Below are 27,463 nucleotides of genomic sequence, written 5' to 3'. Positions count from 1 at the left end.
CATCAAGTCTTTGGGATATCATTTTTTTTTTGTGTCACCTATAAAATTTATTTATTGTGGCATGTCAAGTCTCGAAACTAAAAAGAACTCATTTATATAAAAAATGTCAATTTTAGAGTTTTGCTCTCTCTTGCTCACCTGCCTACCAGAAAAATTTCTGTAGATGCCCATACCATTGCCTTTTCTGTTTTCTCTTTGAAATTGAAAAAGTCATATAATACTTGACAATGGTAAAAAATATGACAGCATAAAACTATTGAATTTTAAATGCACTTTGGTCTGTAATGTTTTGCCTCTCTCAACAATGAGTTTCTTTAGTCAAAGAAATTTACAGCAATGACACTAAGAACATTCTATTACAAAAATTCTTTTAATTCTAAGTATGTTGCATTCCTTCCAACCATTTCAATAATGTTTCAAAATACATTGTTCACCTCCATTGCATACTCTGTATTGACAATCTGAGACTACTGTCATCATTTCTGTCCCTTGCTGGGCTGTGATGCAGCACATCATCAAAATCACAATGTTTGTTGATCACACTGTCTACACTATTATAGGAGAATGTGCAGTCCAGGCTGTTTTCAAAATTCCAAGAAGTGTAGCAGAGAGCACTGGGCTGATCAGTCATGGCACCTTGAGGGTCATCACACTGTTTATTCACTGCAATTCCATCTGAATTTGTCTGCATTAGTGATTGAAAAAAACTGTAACAGATCACAAAAATAGGCCCACCATGCATGTCTTTATCAATTTCTGGACAACTGCATAACTTTAATAGATCATAAACGGCCTGCTACAGACATATGCCTTGATCAATCTAATGCATTAGATATGACCAAATTTGAGGTTTTACCTGAAACTGGATCTCTAGTTACCTGAATGGAAGAAGAAATTTTACTAAAGACAAAAACTGCAGAAATTATACGAATTCTTAACATGGAAGCCAGTCACACAAAGTTCAATATACGGTGTCCCATAGGACCCTTTTTTTTTGCTCTGTACACTGATGACCTTCCACAGCATATAACAAAGGATAGTTCCCTTTTATATGCACATCTCACAAATTACTCATGATCTGCAGAGGGAAAACAGATAATATGAGGTTGTCAATGAAGATATCTCTTTTGTAAAATCGTGGTTTGAGGCAAACAGATTAGTAATAAACATTCTGAAAACTCGAAACACGAACTTTGACACAATGCAAAATATTATCCTTATGCAGATATACTTGTTGGCAGGAACATGTTTGTCAATTTACAGAACATCACATTTCTTTGATTGTCCATCAGAAACACACTAAACTGAAGCTACATCCAAACAAAATCTATTTCTTGTTGAGGTCAAAAAGAGGTACTGCCAACACAGATGCTTTGAAGTTTGGATACCATTCACTACTCAAGTCTGTCATAGGCTATGATCAGACCTTCTGGCAAAATAGTCCTGAGCTCACAGCATGTTTATATTACAGACACAAGGGATCAAATAAAGGCATGTAAAATGAAAGCTGATCTCGTTAAACTGCTCTTCCAACAGTTCAAAATCCTGCCACTGCTATGCATTTTTATACTGGAGTAAACATGTTTTACAGTACAGCACTTATAATTCTTTCACAAAACTCTAGATTGCCACCCCACAACACTCCAATGAAAGGCAATCACGAATTATAGTGCGTGAACCCAAACTGTATACAGATGGTACTAAATCTGTGGGAAGAAGAATATACAATCACCTTGCAGCAGACAGCAAGTCGATCAATGTCCAAGAAAAATAAGATACAAACTGTGAAAATTTTTACTAAGCTACTGGTTCTACTCTGTTGCTGAATGTCTGGAAACAGAAGTGTAATTTTCCTAAAATCTGAGATTTTTCTTGACACATACTGTAAGTCCACCCCTAATCACACAGCTGTGATCTTTTTATATATATGGTAAGCTTCTCAGAAAAACTGTTTGTTACACATGTTGTATTATACTGATACAAGATAGTGATATATGAGCATTGTACTGACTCATCTAATATCAGTTGTACAAGAGATTGTACTGATTCCACCCATGGAGAAAATGAAAATGGAATAATGTCTACCTTACAATGATCACCTGCAGATATTACTTCATGGTAAAAGGTACCCTCTGCCATGCACTGTATTGAGGCTTGCAGAGTATGTATGTAGAGGTAGAAGTTTGTGAGCACTAACTTCACAGTCTGGCTGGTAGGATCTCTCGGGATAATGAAACAAAGCTATACATTGACTTCCTGAGAATAAGTGGATGGGATGTGTTGTGGAAATAAACTGAAACTGACTCCATGCAGGCAACATGAAATGCATGTGTGTCTAGCAGACATCACAGTCATGTCACTGTGTCACCAGTTACCGATTGATGAGGGAGCAACTGCAATCTCCTTGAAGCAATCATGTTGGCTTCTCTTCATGAATAAATGCTTTATGTAAGAGTACATACACGTTTTCAAAAAGGAAGGTAGTGTGGAACATCATTTTCATGTGCGTACTTAAATTCCTGCAAACAAATTTTGTTTTGCTGCAAAACTCCTCCATCTGTTGATTGCAAGTAGGAAAACAGATTTTATTCCTTATGAAGTCAGATGCCTGAAGCTATTCTTAATCCACAATTGGAAAGCATATAAAATCGAGACACTCGAAATGCCTTTCATTCCAAGAGACCAAACTGCAAGGAAATTTGCAACTGACTTGTTTACATATTGTACATTTCAAAAACTGGAGGTTTCTTCCTCATTGTATTCGGTATGAAATGAAAAAGGGAAAAGAAATAGTGTCACCTAAATTACCTTCTGTTCCTCAGAATCCAAAGGATAGATGTGTCACATTTTGTTTAGCATACTTAGCCCTATTCTGATTTAACAATATTTGTGTCACATACCTTTCTTTATTTTAAAGTTTTCACTTTTTAAAAACGTTGATTTCAGTAATTTTTATGTATATGTATATTTTGCAGAAAAATGTAAAGGTTCAATTGAAAAAGCATTGGTCCAAGAACAATGGCACAAATGTATAAATTTTGTACAAAGAGCTTGCGAAAACATTTGCTGGTACATCTGTCTTTCCTGAAATGATTGCATACATGTGAGAAATGCTTTTAAGATGCATAAATAGATAAACTGTTAGTGGTTATGGATACTTCTTCCAAATATGAAACTTAACTCTCATCATAAAACTCTGCTCATATAAAGACAACATATTTTTGTTTATGAAACCAATATTCCACATATTCAATATGTACACATGAGTAACAGGACTGATAAACTCCTCTAAGTAAGCAACACAAATTTAACATGCATAAGTAATATACAATAAAACAGTTACTGAATAGTTTTGCTACTTTCATATGTTGCATACATTATCTTTCAACTTCGAAAACTCATTTAGTGAATACTTGCTACAAAATTGCACTTTATAGAAATGGTATATACTCATAAAAATTAATATGACAGCTCATAAACAATTAACTTTAGCAGCTGAAGCTTCACACATATTGGAAGTGCATTCTTGAATAATGCTGATGAAAACAAAAAAGCATTTTATACTAAGCTTTATTTGTATGGTTATATGTGCTGTTCAGGCCACAATAGATTCTTTTTCAAGAAGCATTATGCACCGGACAGAAGAAAGAGCTATGCAAATGGCATTCTCACATTCAACATGAAATAACTAGAGGCAACAAGAAGTAACAGCTAATGTGTGAAGATCTGAACTGCTGCTGACATTCATTAGGCAATTTAATTATGGAACTTCCATACATTAACAGAGATTATGTCAGTGTCCACTACTAAAGAACACTGGTAGCAATGCTGCTTTCAGAAGATGATGGAAAGGGCAATCAAGTATGTACATTGATAACTTAGTTTTTGCAGCAAAAATTCTTGTTTAAATGCTTCACGGCATTCTTGCCACATCAGATTGGTATTCAGTCTTGAACTTTCGATGACTTGCTCCATTGTCATCATCAGGAGATTTCAGTAAGCCGTTAGGTACTTTATTTAGTTGGCTAAATTATGTCAAGGGGACATTACAAAATCATGAAACTTCCATATGCTAGCAAAATTATGTTAATATCTACGACTAAAGAACACTGGTAGCAATGCGGCTTTCAGTAGATGATGGATTCCTCAGCTGATTTCTCTGTTGCTTTTCAGCATCAGGCACCAATTTCCATGCACCACTAAGGTGTAGCCTCTTTCCTGGTTAAACTTGTTACACATTCTGATGTCAACAGTGTCTTTGATGACAGAATCCCATTAGGTAAATGTATGGGATAATATTTATGTTTCTTCAAACATAATCATTTGTTAATTCATGAGGCTGCATTCAGCAATTACAGATTTGTTGAATTCGTGGTATTTAATGTGTTGTTGGTGCTTTGTGCTGTGTTCTAAAATAGTTCTTATCAACTGACCAATTTAATTGCGACCATGTGCACACAGTAGCAGTGACATTGGTAATGAAATACAATTTCATAATGCTGCATAGAGCGTCGATGCCACATTAAATATCACAAATTCGATAAATCTGCAGTTGCTGAACACAACCTCATGAAGTAAAATATGACTACGTTCGACAAAACGGAAACGCTATCACATGCATCTACCTACTGAGATTCAACCATCAAAGAAGCTCTTGAGATCAGAATGTGTAACAACAAAATTGAAATGGGATGGTGCCTACACCCATAATCGTGCCTGGAAAGCAGTGATTAAAGCTGAAAGGCAACAGAGAAATCTGCAGAGTCAGCCACCGTCCACTGTAATCACAATTGCTATCAAAGTACTTCCATCATGGACATAATCTCTGGTAGCATATGGAAGTTCCCTGACTTTGCGTCATCTCCATAACACAATTTGGCCAATTTTATAAAGTACATAAATACCTGCTGAAATCTCCAGAAGCGGAAGTTGTGAAAATCTCAAGACTGAATATGAATCAAACATGGCAAGAACTTCATGAAGTATTGATTCAAGTAATGTACATTAAAAGTTTATCATCATGTTAGTTCCTCAAGACCAGCTTAACTGCTTTAAACAGAAATTTACATTTACATTAATATTTCAATTGAGGAGCAGTTCTATAAGCCTGATCCTGTAAGATAATTACATAATTTGTATTACCACTACACCCGTAACATGTTTGGTGTTACATAGAACTACAATAGTAGTTACAGTGTGGCCACTGAAAGAACAACCATTAATGATTAGTTTTGGTACTGTAGGGATAACAGAGCAATTACATGACATAATGAACCTGTCAGCCCACATTCTGTTACTGTTTCCATGATACAACTGTTGTATAGTATAGTGTGATATATCAACAGGCACAACAAATACAAGTTGCTATAAATGTCAGTCCAGCCACACAAAGGAAGAGTATAACTTTTTACAAAAATTTCTCCACATAAATGTCAAGGTAAGTTAAAAAGTAATTCCCTTGAATCTTGATGAAGAAGAATTTCATTTCAGATTTACAAAACATACAGGTTTTTTACTCATTCCAGGGGTATCATTTAATACAATGTCACCTGAGGCCATAGCCCACTGTTCTGTAAAATTATATTAAAATATAACTTCCTAATATATGGCATCTCTTATGTTATAGTTGTCTGTTCATTTTCAAACCCAGTGTTCCATATACTTTGTTTACTTTCTGGTTGCATTGCTCTTCCTTTTAATTCTATGTGGTAAATTACAAGTAGTTTTCTTGAACTGGACTTTTGTATTCATAGCATCCCTTTCAAGGCTACCTTTAAATGAGTGTCCTTTTCTTTTCACTACATACTTCACATGCTTCTGACTTTTGGAACAGGCGAGCATAATACATGCTGTATATTTACTTCGTCACCATAAAGAAAGTAAAAATAATGTTTCCGCTGTTTATATATATCTGTGCTACACACACAATTTTTGCTACAAAATACTGCTGTTGCCCATTTCAGATTTTTCATGGTGACTGTTAACTGATGCACGTTCTGTATCCCAAGTATGAGAGACAAGATTTTATTCTCTTCTTCTAGATGAAAATTATACTCTTGGATCTACAAATAAAACTTATGTGCAGAAACCACAATATCCAGAAACGGAGTTGTGTGTTTTTATAGCTATATGGCAATGCCATGCACATTCAGAATGGGGAGCAGCCCATAAATACTACAATACAGATAATGCTACAAATGCTAAATATAATTGTTACAAAGTGTTGGAAAGAAAACCTTATACTCATTTTTTCCATTTTATACTCCACATTATACTTAGTGTATGCCAAAAGTAGAGTGAGTTTATTTTGAATAATCTGTGTTCTCAGCATTGTTGCACAGATGCTAACCACACAAAGATATGCATGCTGTTCCTAAATGTGTTTAAACTTCTGGCTAATGTGACTGTACACAGTACACAATATGGAATGTACTTGACAGGCCCAAATTAATACACAGAGTAGAATGACATCAACTTTTAGTACAATTTTACAGAAAAGCAAAATTTTTGGCAGTGACACAACTTTTTCGTATTTAACCATTTTGAGATGCAACTTGTACTTGTACTTGAAACTCATAACAACAGCTATTCTGTTTAATTTAATGTTACTACAGGTATCAACTAACATTTTACTGCATAAACCCATACCATGCTATAATAGCAACTAGCATATCTCTAATAGTAAGTGTCATTCTTGACATTTCTTCAAGTATTTTGTGAAATTCACCTATGTTGTCAGTGGTTAATATCCAATATATGTTGAGACTACTTTTTGCATGTTTCTAGTCTTTTTTAATTCTTAAAGAATCTTTTAATGCACTACATTTTACCCCTCCTGAATGATCCCACACTATCTAAAGGTTACTGTTTATGTTATTTGTAGTTAAGTCTCACTTTCCTTACAGAATGGCATTTATGAGTTCCTGAGAAATTATTAACAATACTATATTCCCGTCCATATTGACATCCAATAGCATCACATGTTCCCAGGCCATGATTATGAACTTAGTTTATTGGACAGAATAGTTTGTAGTATATCAGTTGATTTTATGGTACGTGGACCTTTGTACTATTTTCAGGAAATATTGTACACCATTATGAAATAAATAAATATCATGTGGCACTCTGCTGGGGAAAACCTTTGTAAGAAAAAGCATGTTTTTAAGTATAATTCTTTATGGCTGCTGCAGCGCTGTGATCAGCAATTGCTCAATGAATACCTATAGCTATTGGACATCCATAAACACCAAAACAGAAGCATTCATCCATGTTTATTTTCCTCTTCAATTATTTAAAATTCCCAGCTAATCAAAACTCCTGTCAAGCGTAAAATACACACAATTATTTGTTTCCGTGTGTAAAAAATGATAAAATGGTCACAATTATTGGTAGGTTAGTGATGTTTATGAGGAAAATTTGATGAGTAGTGGAATGTTAAGGACATTGGTTGAAACATATAAAGAAAGGCTCACTAATGTTAATGATAAAGTGTGAAGTGGGCAGCCGTCTGTCACCATTTAAAAACTTGGTGCAGTAAGTAGATGTAAAAGGAGAACACGTGCCTTATGAGTCTGCCCGTTCCAAAACGTGTTATTTATGTCATTGTTCTGCAGAATGCTGAAACTATGTTGTGCTTATTCCAAGTACCTAAAATACTGACCGAAGTGCAAAAAGCCAACCGAATAGCCAGTGTTTTTAATTTCTTTCTATGGTAGAAAAGGTGAAGCCAAATTGTCACTGGAGATGAAACATGAGTGGCTCATGTTACATCAGCAATGAAATATCAATCCTTGAAATGGAAGCATTCAACATCACTACAGAAAATGGGGTTCAAGTAATCAATTTCAGCCTGAAAAACCATGTGAACTGTGTATTGGTATACATAGGGGAAATTGCTTCAGGATTTTTTGCCTCACAGTAACTCAGTCAATTCTGAGATCATAATTAAAGTGAGTCAAACAACTGAAAATGAAACATGACAAGCTAAGTAAAGGAATTTTTTCATCTCATGAAAATGTCCATCCTTGTATGACTCAACAAATGCAAGATCTCACCACATTATACAGCTGCAAACAATCTGATCATATGTGCAGCCCAACATACAAAACATTTAGACAGTCAGTGTCACAACAGTGACAATGCTGTCAAAACTGCCGTTCAGCAATGATTGCCAAATTAGGAGGCAGATTTTTATGGGAATGAAATTCAAAAGTTGGTTGGTCACCATGATAAGGGCAATACCATGAGAAATCAAATGGTTTGTCAAATTCAGGAGTGCCTGGTCAGAATTACGGATCAAGGTGGAAGGACAGGAAAACTGCAGAAGCGAGTACACAATGACGTACATGCTAGAGATCAATGACAGTGAAAGATACAGGAAAGAGGATGCTGGAAAAAGAGCAGAGGAGAAAGAATGAAGATATTCTGGATGGTGAAGAAGAAATGTAATCGACAAAGGGGCAATCCATGGTACTAAAGACGCTGCAACAGAAGAGGAAGGAGGAGGTGAGGACCTTAATATTTGTGGATATTATGTTGAAAATTAGATTAGGGTTAGACTTTCATGTGATAATAAAATTGTTTAAAAATGCACTCGTGTTTGTTTAATACAAAAATGGCACTCTCTCAGATTAAGTTCTGATAACACACAAATTGTACAATCTTTTGAAGTCGGGTCTTTTATGATGAGATTATTTTAAAGTTTAAAGTGATAAGATAATGGAAAAGATAATGGAAATAAGCTTAGGTGGAAAGGGTAATCAGACATGACAGTGAAGGCAGATGCAGAGACTCTGTGTAATGAGCATGGTTTTTAATGGAGGGTTAAGGTAGTTGCTCTTGGATGGGTGACCATCCGGACTGCCATGCACTGTTGTCATTTTTCGGGGTGCACTCAGCCTCGTGATGCCAACCGAGGAGCTACTCAATTGAATAATAGCGGCTCCAGTCAAAGAAAACCTTCATAACAACCAGGAGAGCGGTGTGCTGACCACACGCCCCTCTATCTGCATTCCGCATCCTCAACTGAGGATGACACGGCGGTCGGATGGTCCCCATGGGCCACTTGTGGCCTGATGACAGAGTGCTTTAAGGTAGTTAATTATTACCGAGTGGTACATTCAAATAGCAAAGTACTGTTCTATGAGAAAATCAAGTACTGCAGGCTGGGCTGACAAATGTGGAAAATTTTGAAGTAACAGAAGCTAGCAAAAATGAAATCATTGTGATATGTGGGGAGGATAATGCAAACTGACTCCCTGCAAATGGTGCAAATCTGTGGCATGATTGCTTCTGTTTTAACAGGATTTTGGAAAGGGTTCAGATGATTTTATCTGACTGCAACACACAGGTAGCATGGTCTATGATTGGGTAGAGAATCTGTTAATTACTGTTTATGTGTATGAAGGAACTGTGGCAATACTGACACATTGTGTAGATACTTTTAAAATGGCCTAATATTTTACAACATATGCAGAACTATTTATTTAGTAGTAGAATGAAGTAGACAGTGGAAAAGGAGGCTGTTTTCTGTTTTTGAATGTTTACTGATACCAGAAACATTAAAACTAATGTAAATCCTCAAATCAGTAGCTTAATGCACATAATAGATTTTTCCAAACCAAGACTACACCTCTGCTAAAACTCTGGCATTGGGTACCCACTACTCAAATAGAGCCAAAGAAGCATATTTTTATGCACTCTGTTATTTCACTACCTAAAGAAGGAACCATAGAAGGAAGCAATCATATACTTTTCTCTTCTGGAATACACAGTCAACTGTTAAAAATGAGGGGTAAGCCACAATTTCCAACTAACGTGTTTTTGGAAAGCTGAGAGAGACGGTCACAGAACAATGTACATATCATTTCAGTTGCTAGGAACATACATTATTTAGAGTGCCAGCTTCTCTGCTATCACAGAGAGCAGTTATCTTTTTAAAAATGTGCCATGCTGCACAATTTTACAGTTACACAACCACAAGGATATATTAATTCCTTTTTTACATGTCTCTCTCTCTTGTCTACAGTATGTTTGTATTCATTAAGCCCTCATCCATTTTTTGTTCCTCCATCATTATTGTGTCAGAATTTATCACTGCATATAAGCATTATTTAAAAAATTACATTTTATGACAATGTAAAGCTTTATTTTTCTGCCTTACATGCCCATAATTTTCCCTCCTTTTCTCTGTTCTCATCCTGTATTTTATGCCATTTAACTGTCCCAGTCTTTGCCATTCCTTTTAATCTTTTTAGAGTCAATTGCGCCACCATAACATTGTTCTGGCCTCAGGATCTGATGTCCTTTCTCCATAATATTTCTAAGGGAGATGATGTACTGTAAATGTAACAACTTGTCCCATCTGTTGAATGTAGTATCCGTTTCTTACTGTAGTAAACAACTGTAGCAGCAGTACCATTAAAAAACATTTTCATTGGAATAGCGAAATACTATGTACCACACACTTACATTTAGTGATACTTATTCTGAAAGAATATTAAGGTAAATGAAAGGGTTATGTATAATAAACATGCAAAAGACAGCTTTCAATATTTAATTGTAGCTGTGATAGGAAAACTTCGTCGCATTCCTAAACACTTATCTTGGTCGATGAACAGTGAATTTACTTTGATCTGCAGGTCTGACTCAAGACCAGCTCGGGTTCGGAGCAACTGCTGATGCTGAGCTTCAGCTTCTTGTAATTTGCGGTGGAGTTGGTCTAAGCTTTCACCTAGTTCACCCACTTCTTGTACAAGCCTGAAATGGCCATATACTTAAATAAGAATTTCATTACAGTTAGTACATAAATTGTAGCAGAAATGGATATCATTGTAATAACGACTTCCACTTCCTTATAATCCTGAGTGCCAGGTACTCAGCAACTGAATTCAAAAAAGTTGTTTAAGAAAGAATTACCTCTGTTGGGCAGGGTCACGACAAAGTTCTCCATCTCTTCTGTGAGTGCGAGCTTCTAAGCGAGTATGAGCAACTTTCATGGGATTGCTCTTGTCCATTATAGCCTTACGCAACATATCCATGTGCTTTTCAACATCAAATATTTCTTGCTGTACCTGTAAATGTTATTAATAACAAACTGACAGTTATATTTATCATGATTTGTGTAGGTTTTAGGGCTACTGTGGAGATAATTAGCCTGAAAGGATGTGTCTCCTCTCTGGCTACCACAGAGAACAGACCTCAAAACAAAAGTATAATATAACAGGTGGTCTGGATATTGATCTGCTAGTCTTTTTACTACCCTTAAGTCTTAATGATTAACAACTTAGAAAAAAGTTAGTCTATCATACTGAAGAAGATGTGGCCCCAAGAAAATATTTGCTAAAGCCAAGATGAATGTAATACAAATGTTCTTGACAAATATTGACATTTAACCAGCATTTTGTTATCATCACTGTGCACAGACTTCCATGTATTTTAATTTTTCTCACACAGATGTCACATTTTTTACTGTATTTGTGGCACATTCATAACTGAGTTTCTTACAGGTTTTACTGTTTGAAACATCACAGTCTCCACATGGGACTGACAGCCTTTGACCTAATTCACAGATGCTACACAACAAATGAGGATATGCTATGACACACACTTACAAGTAATCCTTTTCAGCATATTGTATACTGCTATAATAACCCTGCGTAGAGCTTACAAATGTGACACTTAAACCGAGTCGCTCTCACCACCAAAGAGAAAATATCTCTCATATGATGCAGGAGAATAATGTAGATGTAGTAATATCTATGCAGATACCTACACTACAGATGATGCATATCTTTACAGCAGGGGAAAAATATGTGACTATACTATTGTTGGGAGAGGTAATGACAAGCAGTATGGAAGTGCTATATATATCAAGCCACAACATACAGATTCCAAAGTAATTCATGAACACAGATCAGCAGATATATTTGTCCTAGTGGTTGAGCTTGCCCATGTTGCTGTGATCAATATCTACAATCCCATGTATCAATCTGTAGGCTTTCAGTCAGCCTGTAGTGTATGTTAACAGAACTGGATCTGCACTGAGGAGCTGAATGGAAGTGAACAGTTTCCACTTCATCTAAAATGCTAAGCACCTAGGCACATTAAGTTTTTCTAACCTGTGTGCAGTTTCCTCATCAACATCCAGCAATGAAAGTACGACACAAAAGAAAGCTCTCGAGTCATTCTCAGACATAAACACAGACCAGTGACTATTCAGTATGGTATAAAAATTCCATTTGTTACCTCAGTCCTGCAGCCTTGATTATAACTTTCCACAAGCAGACTGAGACCAGTTTAAGAAGGGAGATTATGATACTGTCCAATGAATCTCTCCAATCCCAGTCAATGATCATAGGTTTGTGGATGCTCTAAAATCTAATGCCACATGGATTTTGATACCTGCATTTAGCTGGACAGACATAATGATGAGATATTTTATACACACAATATCAGAAACCACACAGTGACAATAGGTGAAGCTACACTATGTGATCAAAAGTATCCGGACATCTAGCTGAAAATGAAAGTTCGTGGCACCCTCCATCGGTAATGCTGATAGTCAATATGGTGTTGGCCCACCCCTAGCCTTGATGACAGCTTCCACTCAGGCATATGTTCAAAGAGGTGCTGAAAGGTTTCTTGGGTATGGCAGCCCATTCTTCAAGGAGTGCTGCATTGAGGAGAGGTATTGATGTTGGTCAGTCAGGCCTGGCATGAAGTCATCATTCAAAAACCACCCAAAGGTGTTCCATAGGATTCAGGTCAGGACTCTGTGCAGGCCAGTCCATTACAGGGATGTTATTGTCATGTAACCACTCCGCCACAGGTCGTGCATTATGAACAGGGGCTCGATCGTGTTGAAAGATGCAATTGCCATCCCAGAATTGCTCTTCGACAGTGGGTATCAAGAGGGTGCTTAAAACATCAATGTATCCATGTGCTGTGATAGTGCCATGCAAAACAACAAGGGGTGCAAGCCCCTCCATGAAAAACATGACCACACCATAACAACACCACTGCCTCCGAATTTTAGGTGTTGGCACTACACACAGTGGCAGATGACGCTCACTGGGCATTCGCCATACCCACACCCTGCCATCGGATCACCACATTGTGTACCGTGATTTGTCACTCCACGCAACGTTTTTCCACTGTTCAATCGTCCAATGTTTACGCTCCTTACACCAAGCGAGGTGTCATTTGGTATTTAACAGTGTGATGTGTGGCTTATGAGCAGCTGCTCAACCATGAAATCCAAGTTTTCTTCCTTCCCGCCTGTTGTAGTACCTTCAGTTGATCCTGATGCATTTTGGAATTCCTGTGTGATGGTCTGGATAGATGTCTCCCTATTACACATTACGACCCTCTTCAACTGTCGGCAGTCTCTGTGAGTCAACGGATGAGGTTGGCCTGTCTGCTTCTGTGCTGTATGTGTCCCTTCACATTTCCACTTCACTATCACATTGGAAACAGCAGATCTAGGGATGTTTAGGAGTGTAGAAATCTCACGTACAGATGAATGACACAAGTGCCACCCAATCACCTGACCACGTTCACAGTCTGTGAGTTCCACGGAGTGCCCCATTCTGCTCTCTCATGATGTATAATACCTACTGAGATCACTGATATGGAATACCTGGCAGTAGGTGGCAGCACAATGCACCTAATATGAAAAAATGTATGTTTTTGGGGGTGTCCAGATACTTTTGATCACATAGTGTATATTAAGGCCCTGAATCAAAACAGAAGACATAATGAATACAAGTCCACAGTCAGGCTGAATTAAATGCATTACAACCATACAGCCTGGAATTTTAAAAGGGAACTTAGTACATTTCCATGTACACCAAGAAGCAGCACACACATAAATGTAATGCAGTTACTGCCAGGTAAATAAAAGTTTCAAAAGTTAAACTGGACAAGGCACATTAATGAACTGTAAAGAAATAAAATACATTCAAAGAGATTTTGTTTGAAATCTGTTGGATATTGATTACAATCAATCCTTTTAAAACATTATTAAGTACACACGGAATGAATGGAATTCGCATACACATATTATCAAAACTATTTATTTCATGATAATTACAAGACAGATCAAAAATAAAAAACAGCACACTACTACTGTAAAAGGTACCTACAAAGAAAAAACATAACTGTTCCCAACATACCAGCATCTTCTCGAAATGTTAATTTGTGAACTCCAAAAGTTGCACTATCCAGCAGCACCAGTGACGCTTAACCTTTGGCAGTGCCTTCGTAACAAAATATCTTGCTGCTTGGCTTACTGTTTGACTTGACAATGAACTTTTTTTGCATTCATGAACTCAAGGATACAGTGCTGCCTCACATCGATGTGTTATTTTTGTGCATGATGCACCATTGTGACTCAATACAATGGAACCTCCAATAGAACAGAGTGCAATTACTGATTTTTGACTATGTTTAAAACACCCTTCACACAGCAATCCTTGAAGGTATATTGCTTCTTACACTGCTGTTGATAGGGCTATATATTCTGCTTGTGCAGCTGACAAACTATTTGTTGCCATTTTGAATGCCATGGAATTTCTGTCCTGACTAACATAAAAATATAGTAGCCATTGATTGAGATGTGATGCATAATTGGCACCACAGATGCCTTCAGTTTTGGTTGTTCCACTTTTTCAGAAAGTTAGTCCTGTATTCGCTGTGCCTTTGATGCATCTTATAATTAGTGGATTTTTTCATAATTTGAGTTGAGTCTACTTTCATCCCCAAAACAGACACTAAGTCCCGTCTTATGCCATGAGCATGACGGATGACCCAAAGGTTGGCTGATAAGGAATGCACAAGTTATTTTTTACCTGTCAATTTTTCTTCACATTTTTGTTATCTTCAAAACAGGTTTGAGTGGATGTGCAATGGGATTCCAGTCTTCCACACCAAATTTCCTGAACATGTTTGCCAATGCTATTCATCTCTTGTTTCTATCTCATTTTAGTCTTGTGTCAAGACACCAACTGAATTTGTTGAGATCTCTCCTATTAAATTGATTCATCAATTCTTTCTTCAATTTTTTCATCCACTTACTACTTCTATTCAGAAGATGATCAAGTCATCTACATAAACGGCCAGAATGCACATACAGTAGAGCGTCGATTATCCGAAGTAATTGGGGGACATGGGTGTTCAGAAAACTGTTTTGTTCAGATAATCGAACTGCACATGTTTATTTGGCAAAAAGAAGTACTGTACAGTAAATTTATTCATAAAAACAGGCATCTCTTTTAGCATTGCAAAGTAACATACAAAGACAACTTCAGTAGGAATATATAGTATGTGGCACAGTTTATTAAACAAAAATATATACATATTACATACACATTTTGCATAAACAATACACACAGTACACAAAATTAACGTTTAAAGAAATCCTTTATTTTGGTCTGTCTAAGCAAGCCTACACGCTTACGAGCAGCTAACTCACGTACTTTTTTCATTACAGATATCTGAAACTGGTCACTTTCATCTTTGGCTTCAAACCATCGTAAGGCAGTATCTAAACAAGTGAACGCCTCAGAAGCTGTTGGTATTCTTTCATCTTCACTTTCTGGAGCACTGATTGATGAGATGCTGGCGGCGTCATCTTTATCAGTGACGACGTTTACAATCTCGCTGTCCTGCATGATTTGGTGTCCTGGATCTGCATCATCGATATTCATCCATTCATGAATGTCTTCTTCATCACATTCGTGGCAATCTATTTCTTTTAGCATACCAAGAATTTCAGACATATCATTCTGTTCATCATCTTCAATCATACATTGTGAATTTTCTTCTGTGTCCAAAATTTTGTTCCAGGCTTTCTTCAAATTCTCTTCCTTTACACTATTCCATGCTGCGCTGATCATGTAGGACGCATCTTTCAAGTCAATATTCTTATGATTTCTTAAGAGACTTTGTTCTCCATCCTTTTCTCTTTCTAACAATAACTTACGCAACAATTCTTTCCTGTAATATCGTTTAAAAGTCTCAATAACGCCTTGATCCATGGGCTGTAATAAGGAGGTTACGTCAGGTGGAAGAAATATTACCTTTATGAACACGTATTTTTTGTTTAAAATATCACATGACGGATGAGTTGGTGCATTGTCAAGGAGAAGTAGTGTTTTCTCCCTCTTCCCATTCTTTAGCTGATGAGCTTTTACAGAGGGTACGAAAATGCCCAGAAACCACTTCATAAAAATCGTACTATCCATCCAGGCACTCTTTTGTGAGGTGTACACAACAGGCAAGGCTGACATATTAATGTGCTTGAAATAACGCGTTTTTTTACTTTTACCAATGATGAACATAGGCAGTCGGTGACTTCCAGTAGCATTAGCACAAGCCAAAGCTGTAATACGGTCCTTGCTTGTTTTAGGACCAGGTGCTGCTAATACATGACGTGAAACAAGAGTTTTTCTCGGTAAAGCTTTCCAGTTAAGTCCAGTTTTGTTAGCATTGTAAACATTTTCGAGAGCATAATCTTCTTCCCTTTATACGTCCCTTAGTTTGACTTTGAAAGAATCAGCTGCTGAAGAATCAGTCGACAGTTTTTCTCCCTGTATTGTAAGCTCGCGAATGCCGTGTCTTGACTTGAAGCATTTTAACCAGCCCGTGCTCGCTTTCAAGTTCGAGGGCCCTCCAAGTTTTTCGTTGAACTGCATTGCCTTCTCACACAGACTGGGACCTGAGATAGGTTCTCCTTCCGATCTCCTTTGTGTAAACCACTTGTAAACAGCATCATCAAGATCTGTGTTAGTGGTGAGCTTCATAGTTCTACGGCTTGTTGATCCATCAGTAGAATCAAGCATAGCTATATAATTTGCTATGCTCGTCTTTTGCTTTTTTATATCTGTAATTGTCGACTTCCCCACCTTGTACTCATTGGATAAAGTGGTTGCAGATTCACCTTCTTCTAACCTTTCAATAATCTCGTACTTGTCCCTCATAGAAAGGACAACACATTTACATTTAAGCATTTTGTATCGTCAAGTTCACTTCTTCACGCAGCAGCACACAAGTGGTCGTAACAGAGAACAGAAGGTGACTGTTTGCGCCGTGAGAAGCTCTTCTTGGGGGCACGCAATCCTTCAAACTGCGCAGAGCGGCACGCCTCAACTCTAAGCTGGCGCAGCTGTTGCTGTGAACAGCTTTGATACTGCCGCTACTTCTACTGCCAGTGAGAAGCCGACAGAAGTGTGCTGATTGTTGAAACACAGCGACTGGTGGCTTGGCCGGTCAGCAGCGCCTTGTGAAGGCCCCATTAGAAGCAATGTTCCGCCAGCGGTGGCCCAGTGCGGCGACTACTGTGGGAAACTTGGTTTGGGAGTGAGGGGGATGATGGACGGTAGGGTGGGAGGGTAACAGGTGCAAGCGAGTACACAGTTCGGTTAAGCGGTCATTCGGTTGACCGATGTTTGGATAATCGACGCTCTACTGTATTTTGCTTCTTATTTCTGTAGCAAATTCATTGATCATATTCTGACTTCTTTAGGTGCAGTTTACATAACATTACACCCAATTTGTAATATCAAAAATGTAAAACCTATTTTAAACTATAAATTTAGTTTTCAAACCTTTATCTCCTTTCTCTCCTTCATGTAGCGTTCAGGTTCATGAATGAAAACCTTTTCATCAAGATCACCATATAGGAATGTTGTTCAAACATTCATGTGTACCATGTCAAGATCAAATTCTGCTGCTAAATCTAACAGTGTGCGAAGTCAACACTGACAAATTACAGGTGAGAATATTTCATCAGAGTCCACTCCTTGTATCTGGAAATAACCTTTTGTGACAAAACATTTAATTCCACCATCTGATATTTCCTTGACTTTGAAACTCATTTTGAATTTATTGCCCTTCTGCTTGTTGGTAAATTGGTCAATGTCCGCGTCTCGTTTTCAAGTAATGACTTACATCTGTCATTTAAAGTTTCCTTCCATTTTTCATAATCACCATGATTCATTGGTTCTCTATGTGAATTTGGCTCAGGAATATTAGTACAACAAGCAAAATTGTAATAAAAATATCTGGGATTCAGTATTTTTTGACATGATGGTTTTCTAATTTCTGACTGCACAGGTTTTGTATCTGATTGTTCAGTGTCCCTGTCAACATTGCCATTCACAGTTTGCTCCATGTCACTTTGTACTAATTCAAGATAAACTGCATTTCTATCAACATCAGCAGGTTGTGTTGGTTCCACTGCCTTTTCAACAATGTTATGTACTGCCGCCAGTTGAGTGTTGCTCCATACCATAATTGTCAATCAGAATACAGTTCTTGATGCTGTTCCCACAGTTTCATTTTCAATTATCTATGAACTACACTTCATAGCACTTCACAACTGTCTTTAGTGAATCTGGATCAACTTTACAATATTCTTTAGAATCTTCACAATGTCCAACACCAATAAGTTATCTGTATTTGTCTTCTAACTTTGTTCATTTGTCTTTCTGTACATGCACAAATGCTTGACACCCAAAGATTAGTAAGTGGCTCAGATTTATTCAAGGACTGCTCCATAGTTCTTCAGGAGTAACATTATAACAATTGCTGTTGGAGATCGATTCTAGAGATAAATTGCTGTGTTAATGGCTTCAGCACAAAACTGTTTTCATAGTCCTGGAACTGTCAATGTTGAACCTGCCTTTTCAGTGATGGTCCGATACACGATTCACAACTCCATTTTGTTCTGGTGTGTAAAGAATTGTCATTTCAAGTCAAATTTCATTTACCATTAGGAATGACTTCATATGCTGGTTGACAAATTCTTTTCCACTATCTTAATTTTAGACCATTTTCATTTTCTACTCATGCTTTCGACTGAAGAAAGTATCACAGATTTTTTGTTGATTTTAGAATGTGATTGAATGACTTTCTTGACATATCATTAGAAACAGTGAGAAGATACTGTGCTCCTTCCCACAAAGACATGCTCGTTAGTCCACAAACACTGGAATGTACTGTGTCGAGAGATATTCTTCTCTTATATTTGATGTTTTAGGAAAAAATTGACAAGACTGTCTTCCTTTTATACTAGAAATACATGGATCTAAACTGATGTTCAGAGATGATAATATCAGTTTTGTCATATATACCACACTGTACATCATTGAACAACATGCACAATCCATATCTTGTCATTTAATTAAGTGACAGCAAGTTGTTCCCAGGCCTAGAACATATCCAACATCATTAATAGTTGTCTGGTTATTCCTGTTATCGGCAGTAACTTCTATATGAACGCACAGAATTTGAACATTTATTTAGTTCCTTCTTAAATCTACACTCACTCACCTTACAACCAATTTTCTGACATTTACAACATTTAAACAAATATGAATAGCAACTGAAGTTTGACTTCTGGTGTTTATGTTCTGCTTACTTGCTGCTAACACTGAATCTGTAGCTTCATTTGCTGAAGCAATATGACATTTCTTTGATTTTTAGAATAACTACTGACTTATTAAATCACTAGTAATATTAACACCTGAATCCTCACTCATCATAATAACAAGTTCGAAATCTGCTGGAAGTGCACTTTATATGATTTCGGCTACCAAATCATCATTCATTTTCTCAACAATGCTCCAAATTTGTTGAGCAAGTGGCATCATTTATGACAAACATGCTTCCATATTTTTCTCAGAAGCCAATCATACATTTATAAAGCACTGTAACGGCCCAATATGACTAGATGAACTCTTATTTTTGAATGTATATTGAAAAATTTTGTTGTGCTCCTTAATGTTTTGAATATCCAATAGAATTTAAACTTAAATTTATTTTTGATAATACTTTCTGTACCTACTTTGGGTCTTCACCAGTGCCAGCAATTTTTTCTCACTGTCCCTCATGTTTTAGGTACAATTTCTATCATAATTTCCATTTGTTGTAGTTAGACATTACAGCCATTTACAAACATAAACAGTGGTTCTCCACCCAAAGCCATCTTAGTTACATTCAGTTAGTTCAGCAAATAAATCTTCCATTTTCTTAACAAAAGTATGATAGCACTTTGTTGAGTGCACATGATATACAGTAACTCTCAATTTACGCCATATACAAGGAAGAAGCATGGAGATACTGACAGGTTTCAGATAGATTATATAATGGTAAGACAGAGATTTAGGAACCAGGTTTTAAATTGTAAGACATTTCCAGGGGCAGATTTGGACTCGGACCACAATCTATTGGTTATGAACTGTAGATTAAAACTGAAGGTGGGAATTTAAGGAGATAGGACCTGGATAAACTGAAAGAACCAGAAGTTGTACAGAGTTTCAAGGAGAGCATAAGGGAACAATTGACAGGAATGGGAGAAAGAAATACAGTAGAAGAAGAATGGATAGCTCTGAGGGATGAAGTACTAAAGGCAGCAGAGGATAAAGTAGGTAAAAAGACGAGGGCTAGTAGAAATCCTTGGGTAACAGAAGAAATATTGAACTTAATTGATGAAAGGAGAAAGCATAAAAATGCAGTAAATGAAGCATGCAAAAAGGAATACAAACTTCTCAAAAATGAGATCGACATTAAGTGCAAAATGGCTAAGCAGGAATGGCTAGAGGACAAATGTAAGGATGTAGAGGCTTGTCTCACCAGGGGTAAGATAGATACTGCCTACAGGAAAGTTAAAGAGACCTTTGGAGAAAAGAGAACCACTTGCATGATTATCAAGAGCTCAGATGGAAACCCAGTTCTAAGCAAAGAAGGGAAAGCAGAAAGGTAGAAGGAGTATATAGAGGGTGTATACAAGGGCAATGTACTTCGGGACAATATTATGGAACTGGAAGATGATGTAGATGAAGATGAAATAGAAGATACGATACTGCGTGAAGAGTTTGACAGAGCACTGAAAGACCTGAGTCGAAACAAGGCCCCGGGAGTAGACAACATTCCATTAGAACTACTGACAGCCTTGGGAGAGCCAGTCCTGACAAAACTCTACCATCTGGTGAGCAAGATATATGAGACAGGCGAAATACCCTCAGACTTCAATAAGAATATAATAATTCCAATCCAAAAGAAAGCAGGTGTTGACAGATGCGAAAAGTACCGAACTATCAGTTTAATAAGTCACGGTTGCAAAATACTAACGCTAATTCTTTACAGACGAATGGAAAAACTAGCAGAAGCTGACCTCGGGGAAGATCAGTTCGGACAATACTGACCCTACGACTTGTCTTAGAAGCTAGATTAAAGAAAGGCAAACCAACGTTTCTAGCATTTGTAGACATAGAGAAAGCTTTTGACAATGTTGACTGGAATACCCTCTTTCAAATTCTGAAGGTGGCAGGGGTAAAATACAGGGAGAGAAAGGCTATTTACAATTTGTACAGAAATCAAATGGCAGTTATAATAGTTGAGGGATATGAAATGGAAGCAGTGGTTGGGAAGGGAGTGAGACAGGGTTGTAGCCTCTCCCCGATGTTATTCAATCTGTATATTGAGCAAGCAGTGAAGGAAACAATAGAAAAATTCGGAGTAGGTATTAAAATCCACGGATAAGAAATAAAAACTTTGTGGTTCGCCGATGACATTTTAATTCTATCAGAGACAGTAAAGGACTTGGAAGAGCAGTTGAATGGAATGGACAGTGTCTTGAAAGGAGGAACATCAACAAAAGCAAAACGAGGATAATGGAATGTAGTCGAATTAAGTCGGGTGATGCTGAGGGAATTAGATTAGGAAATGAGACACTTAAAGTAGTAAAGGGGTTTTGCTATTGATGGTCGAAGTAGAGAGGATATGAGATGTAGACTGGCAATGGAAAGTGTGGTGTCACTGCCAGACACCACACTTGCTAGGTGGTAGCTTAAATCGGCCGCGGTCCATTAGTACATGTCGGACCCGCATGTCGCCACTGTGTGATCGCAGACCGAGCGCCACCACACGGCAGGTCTCGAGCGACGGACGAGAACTCGCCCCAGTTGTACGACGATGTTGCTAGCGACTATACGGACGAAGCCTTTGCTCTCATTTGCCGAGAGACAGTGAAATAGCCTTCAGCTAAGTTCATGTCTACGACCTAGCAAGGCGCCATTAGCCTTAGATAGCTTGTATCTAAAGAGTCTCACTTGTATCGCCACAATCTCCAGATGTCTCATCAAGAACGATGTATACAAAGGAAGGATTAAAAGTTAAGTAGTCCAGAAGATATGTACTTTTCTTTATAGCATTCATTAAGTCTGCTGTTTCAGACCTCACTCCATCCTTCGTGAGTTAGCGCGTGCATCTTGGCCGCCTCTTTCAATTAGTGTGCGTAGTGTTGGCAAGTCTGCCGACACTACAATTTTGGCGCCGCGGATTAATCAGGATCTTGTTCTTTCTCATTGCTTGCATTTCCTTGTGTCATGGCTTCTCCAGATGTACTGTCCGAATTTTATCGCTTGCAGAATCAGCAGACGCAGGCGTTTTTGGATGCCCTTGGACAGCTCGTCCAGGGTCAACGTGCGCTGCACCCCGATGCGGCCGCCGCCGCTTCATCGCTACCGCAGCCACCACACGCGATTGCACCTCCGTTTCATAGCTTTGACGCAGCCCACGAGACCTGGCCGGAATGGTCCCGACAATTAGGCTTCCATCTAGCCGCCTACAGAATTCAAGGTAATGAGCGGCAGCCGTTTTTGCTTTCTTGTGTCGGTGTGTCCACCTACCGTGTGATAGTGAAGTTGTTTCCCCAACGCGACGTGGCAACTCTGTCCTACGAAGAAATTTTGTCTGCTTTAGATGCCTATTTCAAAGAGACAGTTAATGTAGTTGCACAATGGTATACGTTCTTTCGTACCAAACGTACGGCCGGTCAGACTAATAGGGAGTGGGTTGCAACATTGCAAGGACTTACTAGGGATTGTGATTTTGCATGTGAATGTGGACTTCCGTATTCAGATACTATGGTGCGTGATGCAATAGCACAGAACGTTTCTGATGTTCGCATACGGGAACAGATTTTGAAACTAGTAAATCCCTCCCTTCAACAAGTGATAGACATATTGGATAGGCAAGACACACTTGACTTTGCTCAGGAATCATTTGAAACTTCGCCAGCAGTGTGTCGCATTGACCGGCCCGCCGGGCGCGCAGCACGGGACGCTAAACGGCCCTCGCGCACGTCAGCGCAGCTGCAGCCTAGCTCGCAAACACGAGTCCAGCCGCGTAAGCATGCCAATGCAGTTCTAAAATCATGCCCGCGGTGTGCAACTAGACATTCGCGTGACAATTGCCCGTCACGCCAAGCTATTTGCTTTTACTGTCATAAGAAAGGACATGTTCAAAGTGTTTGCCAGAAAAAGCTAAGATCAGACAATCAAAACCATTCCAGGCCCTTTGCTTCACGCCGGAATCGAACCAGGGACAATCAGGCTCGTGGACCTTCGCCCATGGACATTCATGTCGTTAATTCCACCCCGTCCAGTGCCACTTTATCTAACAGTGACTGTGTTCGTCCCACAAAAAGTGTGCGTCGACGTCGCCGGAAATCCCGTAAAGTCGCAAGTACTTCTGTACCTGTATCTGTTCAAATTGCACGTGAAAGTCGCTCTTGTCGTCGGCAGGACAATAAACTTTTTGTAGACTTAGACTTTGGAGGCAAAGTGATACCATTCCAGCTCGATACCGGAGCTGCAGTTTCATTGCTCAATCAAGACACGTACAAACAACTGGGCAAACCTCCGTTGCGTGCCGCAAATGTTCAGCTCAATAGTTATTTAGGACAGCAGATACCTGTGTTAGGACAGTGCAGCCTTCTTGCCACATACAAGGGACAAACAAAACTTGTGTCATTTTACGTTCTTCATTCTTCTACGGCAGTGAACTTGTTTGGTTTAGATTTATTTCAGTTGTTTAACATGTCTATCGTAAATCAGGTCCTATCAGTGAATCAGACTGTGCCTTCCGCCAGTGTTGCTAGTCTTTGTGAAGAATTTGCAGACATTTTTGCACCGGGCCTTGGTTGCGCTAAGAACTATGCAGCACATTTGGAACTGAAGGAGAACGCGCAACCGAAATTTTTCAGAGCGCGCAATGTTCCCCACGCATTGCGTGATGAGGTTGCAAGAACATTACACGATTTAGAATCTCAAGGTGTCATTGAACGTGTGCAGGCTTCTCTCTGGGCCTCACCCTTAGTAATTTTGCCAAAACCTTCCGGAAAATTGAGACTTTGTGTGGACTTCAAGGCAACTGTGAATCCACAACTTGTGACTGCAACTTTTCCTTTGCCCCGCCCGGAAGATCTTTTTGATAAACTGTGCCCGGGTAAATACTTTTCGAAATTGGACCTAGCAAATGCGTACTTGCAAATACCAGTGGACGAAGCATCCCAGCGCGTCTTGGTGGTTAACACGCATCTTGGATTGTACCGATTCAACAGACTGCCATTCGGGTGTGCATCCGCCCCTGCACTGTTTCAGCAATATCTGCAAACTGTTTGTGCGTCGGTCCCTACTGCTGCGAACTATCTGGACGATATTGTGATCTCCGGAAAGACAGAAGCCGAACATTTAGCCAACCTACGAACATTATTTCAGGTCTTGCGACAAAATGGTCTTCGCTTGAGGAAGGACAAGTGTGTGTTTTTTGCTCGTGACTTACCGTATCTGGGACATGTAATTAATGCCCAAGGCATACATCCGAGTCCAGAGCACCTCCGTGCCATACAGGAGTTGCCTTCGCCGCAAAATGTGAAACAGCTACAGAGTGTGTTGGGAAAAATTCATTACTACCATAAATATGTTCCCCATGCCTCTTCCATTTCAGCTCCGCTTCATCGCTTACGCCGTAAAGGTGTTCCGTTCGTCTGGACGACGGAATGCGAACGCGCCTTTCGCCGGTTGAAATCGGCGTTGCTTTCAAATACTTGCCTTACGCCATTCAATCCTCAGAAACCCCTTTTGTTGATGGTAGATGCATCGGATTTCGGGATCGGTGCTGTGCTTGCGCACAAAGATGGATCGCATGATCGTCCTATTGCCTTTGCTTCAAAATTGCTCTCGTCTGCGCAACGCAATTATTCCCAGATAGAGAAAGAAGCTTTAGCTCTCGTGTTTGGTGTTACTAAGTTCCATGATTTCTTGTATGGTCGTCACTTTACCATCATCACAGACCACAAACCTTTGACATCGCTTTTTCATCCGAACAAGCCTGTACCTCCACGTACAGCGCAGAAATTCATTCGCTGGTCTCTTTTCCTCTCGCAGTACCGTTACGATATCTTGTATCGGTCCACTGCTAAGCACGGAAACGCTGATGCGTTGTCCCGTTTGCCTATTGCTGAGGATAAAGCATTCGATTCTTCCAAACTTGCTTGCATGTTCATTGACTCGGAAACCAATGACGTGGTCGAATCGTTTCCGGTTGATTTTCGTCGTGTCGCTACAGCCACAGCTGCTGACCCTGTCCTTGCTACTGTTTTGCGTTTTGTTGCTACGCAATGGCCCTTGTCAAAGTCACGGATCGAGGATCCGTTGGTTCGCCGATTTTTTGCTCACAAGGAGAGACTTTTTGTACGACGTGGTGTTTTGTTGTTGCGTTCGGATAATGATCAATCCAGAGTCGTGGTCCCACGTTCGTTGCAGTCCTCTGTCTTAAAGCTTCTCCACCAAGGACATTGGGGTATAGTGCGAACGAAACAACTTGCTCGTCAGCACTGTACTTGGTTCGGAATCGATGCTGCGATTACGAATATGTGCTCTTCTTGCGTGGCGTGTGCCGAACAACAATCCGCCCCGCCGCGGAAATTCTTTGCATGGCCGACAGCCACTTCCCCTTGGCAACGCTTGCACATCGATTTTGCTGGTCCATTCTGGAATGCTCGATGGTTGGTTGTGGTGGATTCCTTCAGTAATTTTCCTTTTGTTGTCCGGATGTCTTCCACGACGTCATCTGCCACCATCCAAGCGTTGTCCGCTATTTTTTGCATTGAAGGTCTTCCCCAGACTATTGTTTCCGACAATGGCCCACAATTCATGTCCGCAGAATTTCAGTCATTCTGCAAGGCCAATGGTATTCAACATCTGACATCCGCGCCGTTTTCGCCTCAGTCAAACGGTGCCGCTGAACGGTTGGTCCGGACTTTCAAGTCACAGATGTTGAAGTTGAAAGAGTCGCATTCTAGGGAGGACGCATTGTTGCTCTTTTTGTCTTCGTATCGCTCTCAGCCCCGCGATGGTCGCTCGCCGGCTGAGTTGCTCCATGGTCGTCCTCATCGAACCTTGATGTCTTTGCTGCATCCGCCGCATCAGGTTCCAGTACAGCGGCAGACTACTGCTTTTGCTCCTGGCGACGTTGTTTTCTATCGCAACTATCGCGGTTCACGGCGTTGGCTCGCAGGGCGCATTCTTCGCTGCCTCGGCCGCGCGATGTATTTGGTTTTGGGGGCCTCTGGTGAGGTGCGTCGGCATCTCAATCAGCTGAACCTCTGTCGTCGCCTGGGTTCTGCCGCTCCCCGTCTGCTTTCAGCGAAGGTGCCATCCGGTCAGCGCCCTGGGGACCCATCTACTGGCTCGCCTCATCCCCAGGTGTTCCCGACGCTGCCTTCCATTTTGCCTCATGGCGACGCGCCGCCGCCGCCGCCGCCACCGCCGCCGCCGCCTGTGCTCCCGCCGGCGCCGCCCGCAGTGGGCGCGTCGCTGCAGCCGCCTGGCGCCTCCCTGGGTCACACGCCGCCGCTCGCTTCCCGTGACCAGCTGTCCTCCACCATGGAACTCTTGCCCGCTCCGGACCAGATGTCGTCTTCGCCCGTCGGGTGCCCCGACCACATGGAGGTCGACCCTTCGGCCCTCTACGGGCGCATACACCGCATGTTGACGTGCACCCTGGACTAGGTTTTCAGGCGTTTCCTAGCTCCCCTCGGACCGAATGGCCGGGTGCGGGTGGCACAGCCTCGCCTGTTGTTAGGCTCCCCACCCCATCGCATATGTCAACATGGGGTCCTCCCCACGGCGGGCGGAAGCCTTATAACACGACCGTTTGCCGATTTACAGGGGAGGAATGTGGTGTCACTGCCAGACACCACACTTGCTAGGTGGTAGCTTAAATCGGCCGCGGTCCATTAGTACATGTCGGACCCGCGTGTCACCACTGTGTGATCGCAGACCGAGCGCCACCACACGGCAGGTCTCAAGCGACGGACGAGAACTCGTCCCAGTTGTACGACGACGTTGCTAGCGACTATACGGACGAAGCCTTTGCTCTCATTTGCCGAGAGACAGTGAAATAGCCTTCAGCTAAGTTCATGTCTACGACCTAGCAAGGCGCCATTAGCCTTAGATAGCTTGTATCTAAAGAGTCTCACTTGTATCGCCACAATCTCCAGATGTCTCATCAAGAACGATGTATACAAAGGAAGGATTAAAAGTTAAGTAGTCCAGAAGATATGTACTTTTCTTTATAGCATTCATTAAGTCTCCTGTTTCAGACCTCACTCCAT

At 40.0% G+C, this 27,463-nt stretch overlaps 1 protein-coding gene across 1 annotated transcript in view; it reads right to left on the bottom strand.

The window, feature by feature from the left end:
* Positions 1-10,547: 10,547 nt before the first annotated feature.
* The window catches only part of LOC126252803 (tektin-3-like), a 166,098-nt gene continuing 149,182 nt past the window's right edge, over positions 10,548-27,463 (bottom strand). The window contains exons 9-10 of the mRNA XM_049953738.1: positions 10,918-11,072; positions 10,548-10,758 (exon numbers count right to left, since the gene is read on the bottom strand). Of these exons, the coding sequence (XP_049809695.1) occupies positions 10,548-10,758; positions 10,918-11,072 (366 nt within the window). The remainder of the gene's footprint in view (positions 10,759-10,917; positions 11,073-27,463) is intronic.

The sequence above is a fragment of the Schistocerca nitens genome, chromosome 4, assembly GCF_023898315.1.
Source record: "Schistocerca nitens isolate TAMUIC-IGC-003100 chromosome 4, iqSchNite1.1, whole genome shotgun sequence".
In the NCBI taxonomy this organism is placed as follows: Eukaryota; Metazoa; Arthropoda; class Insecta; order Orthoptera; family Acrididae; genus Schistocerca; species Schistocerca nitens.
The sequence above is the reverse complement of the archived record's forward strand: the minus strand, read 5'-3'. Positions and strand labels throughout refer to the sequence as shown.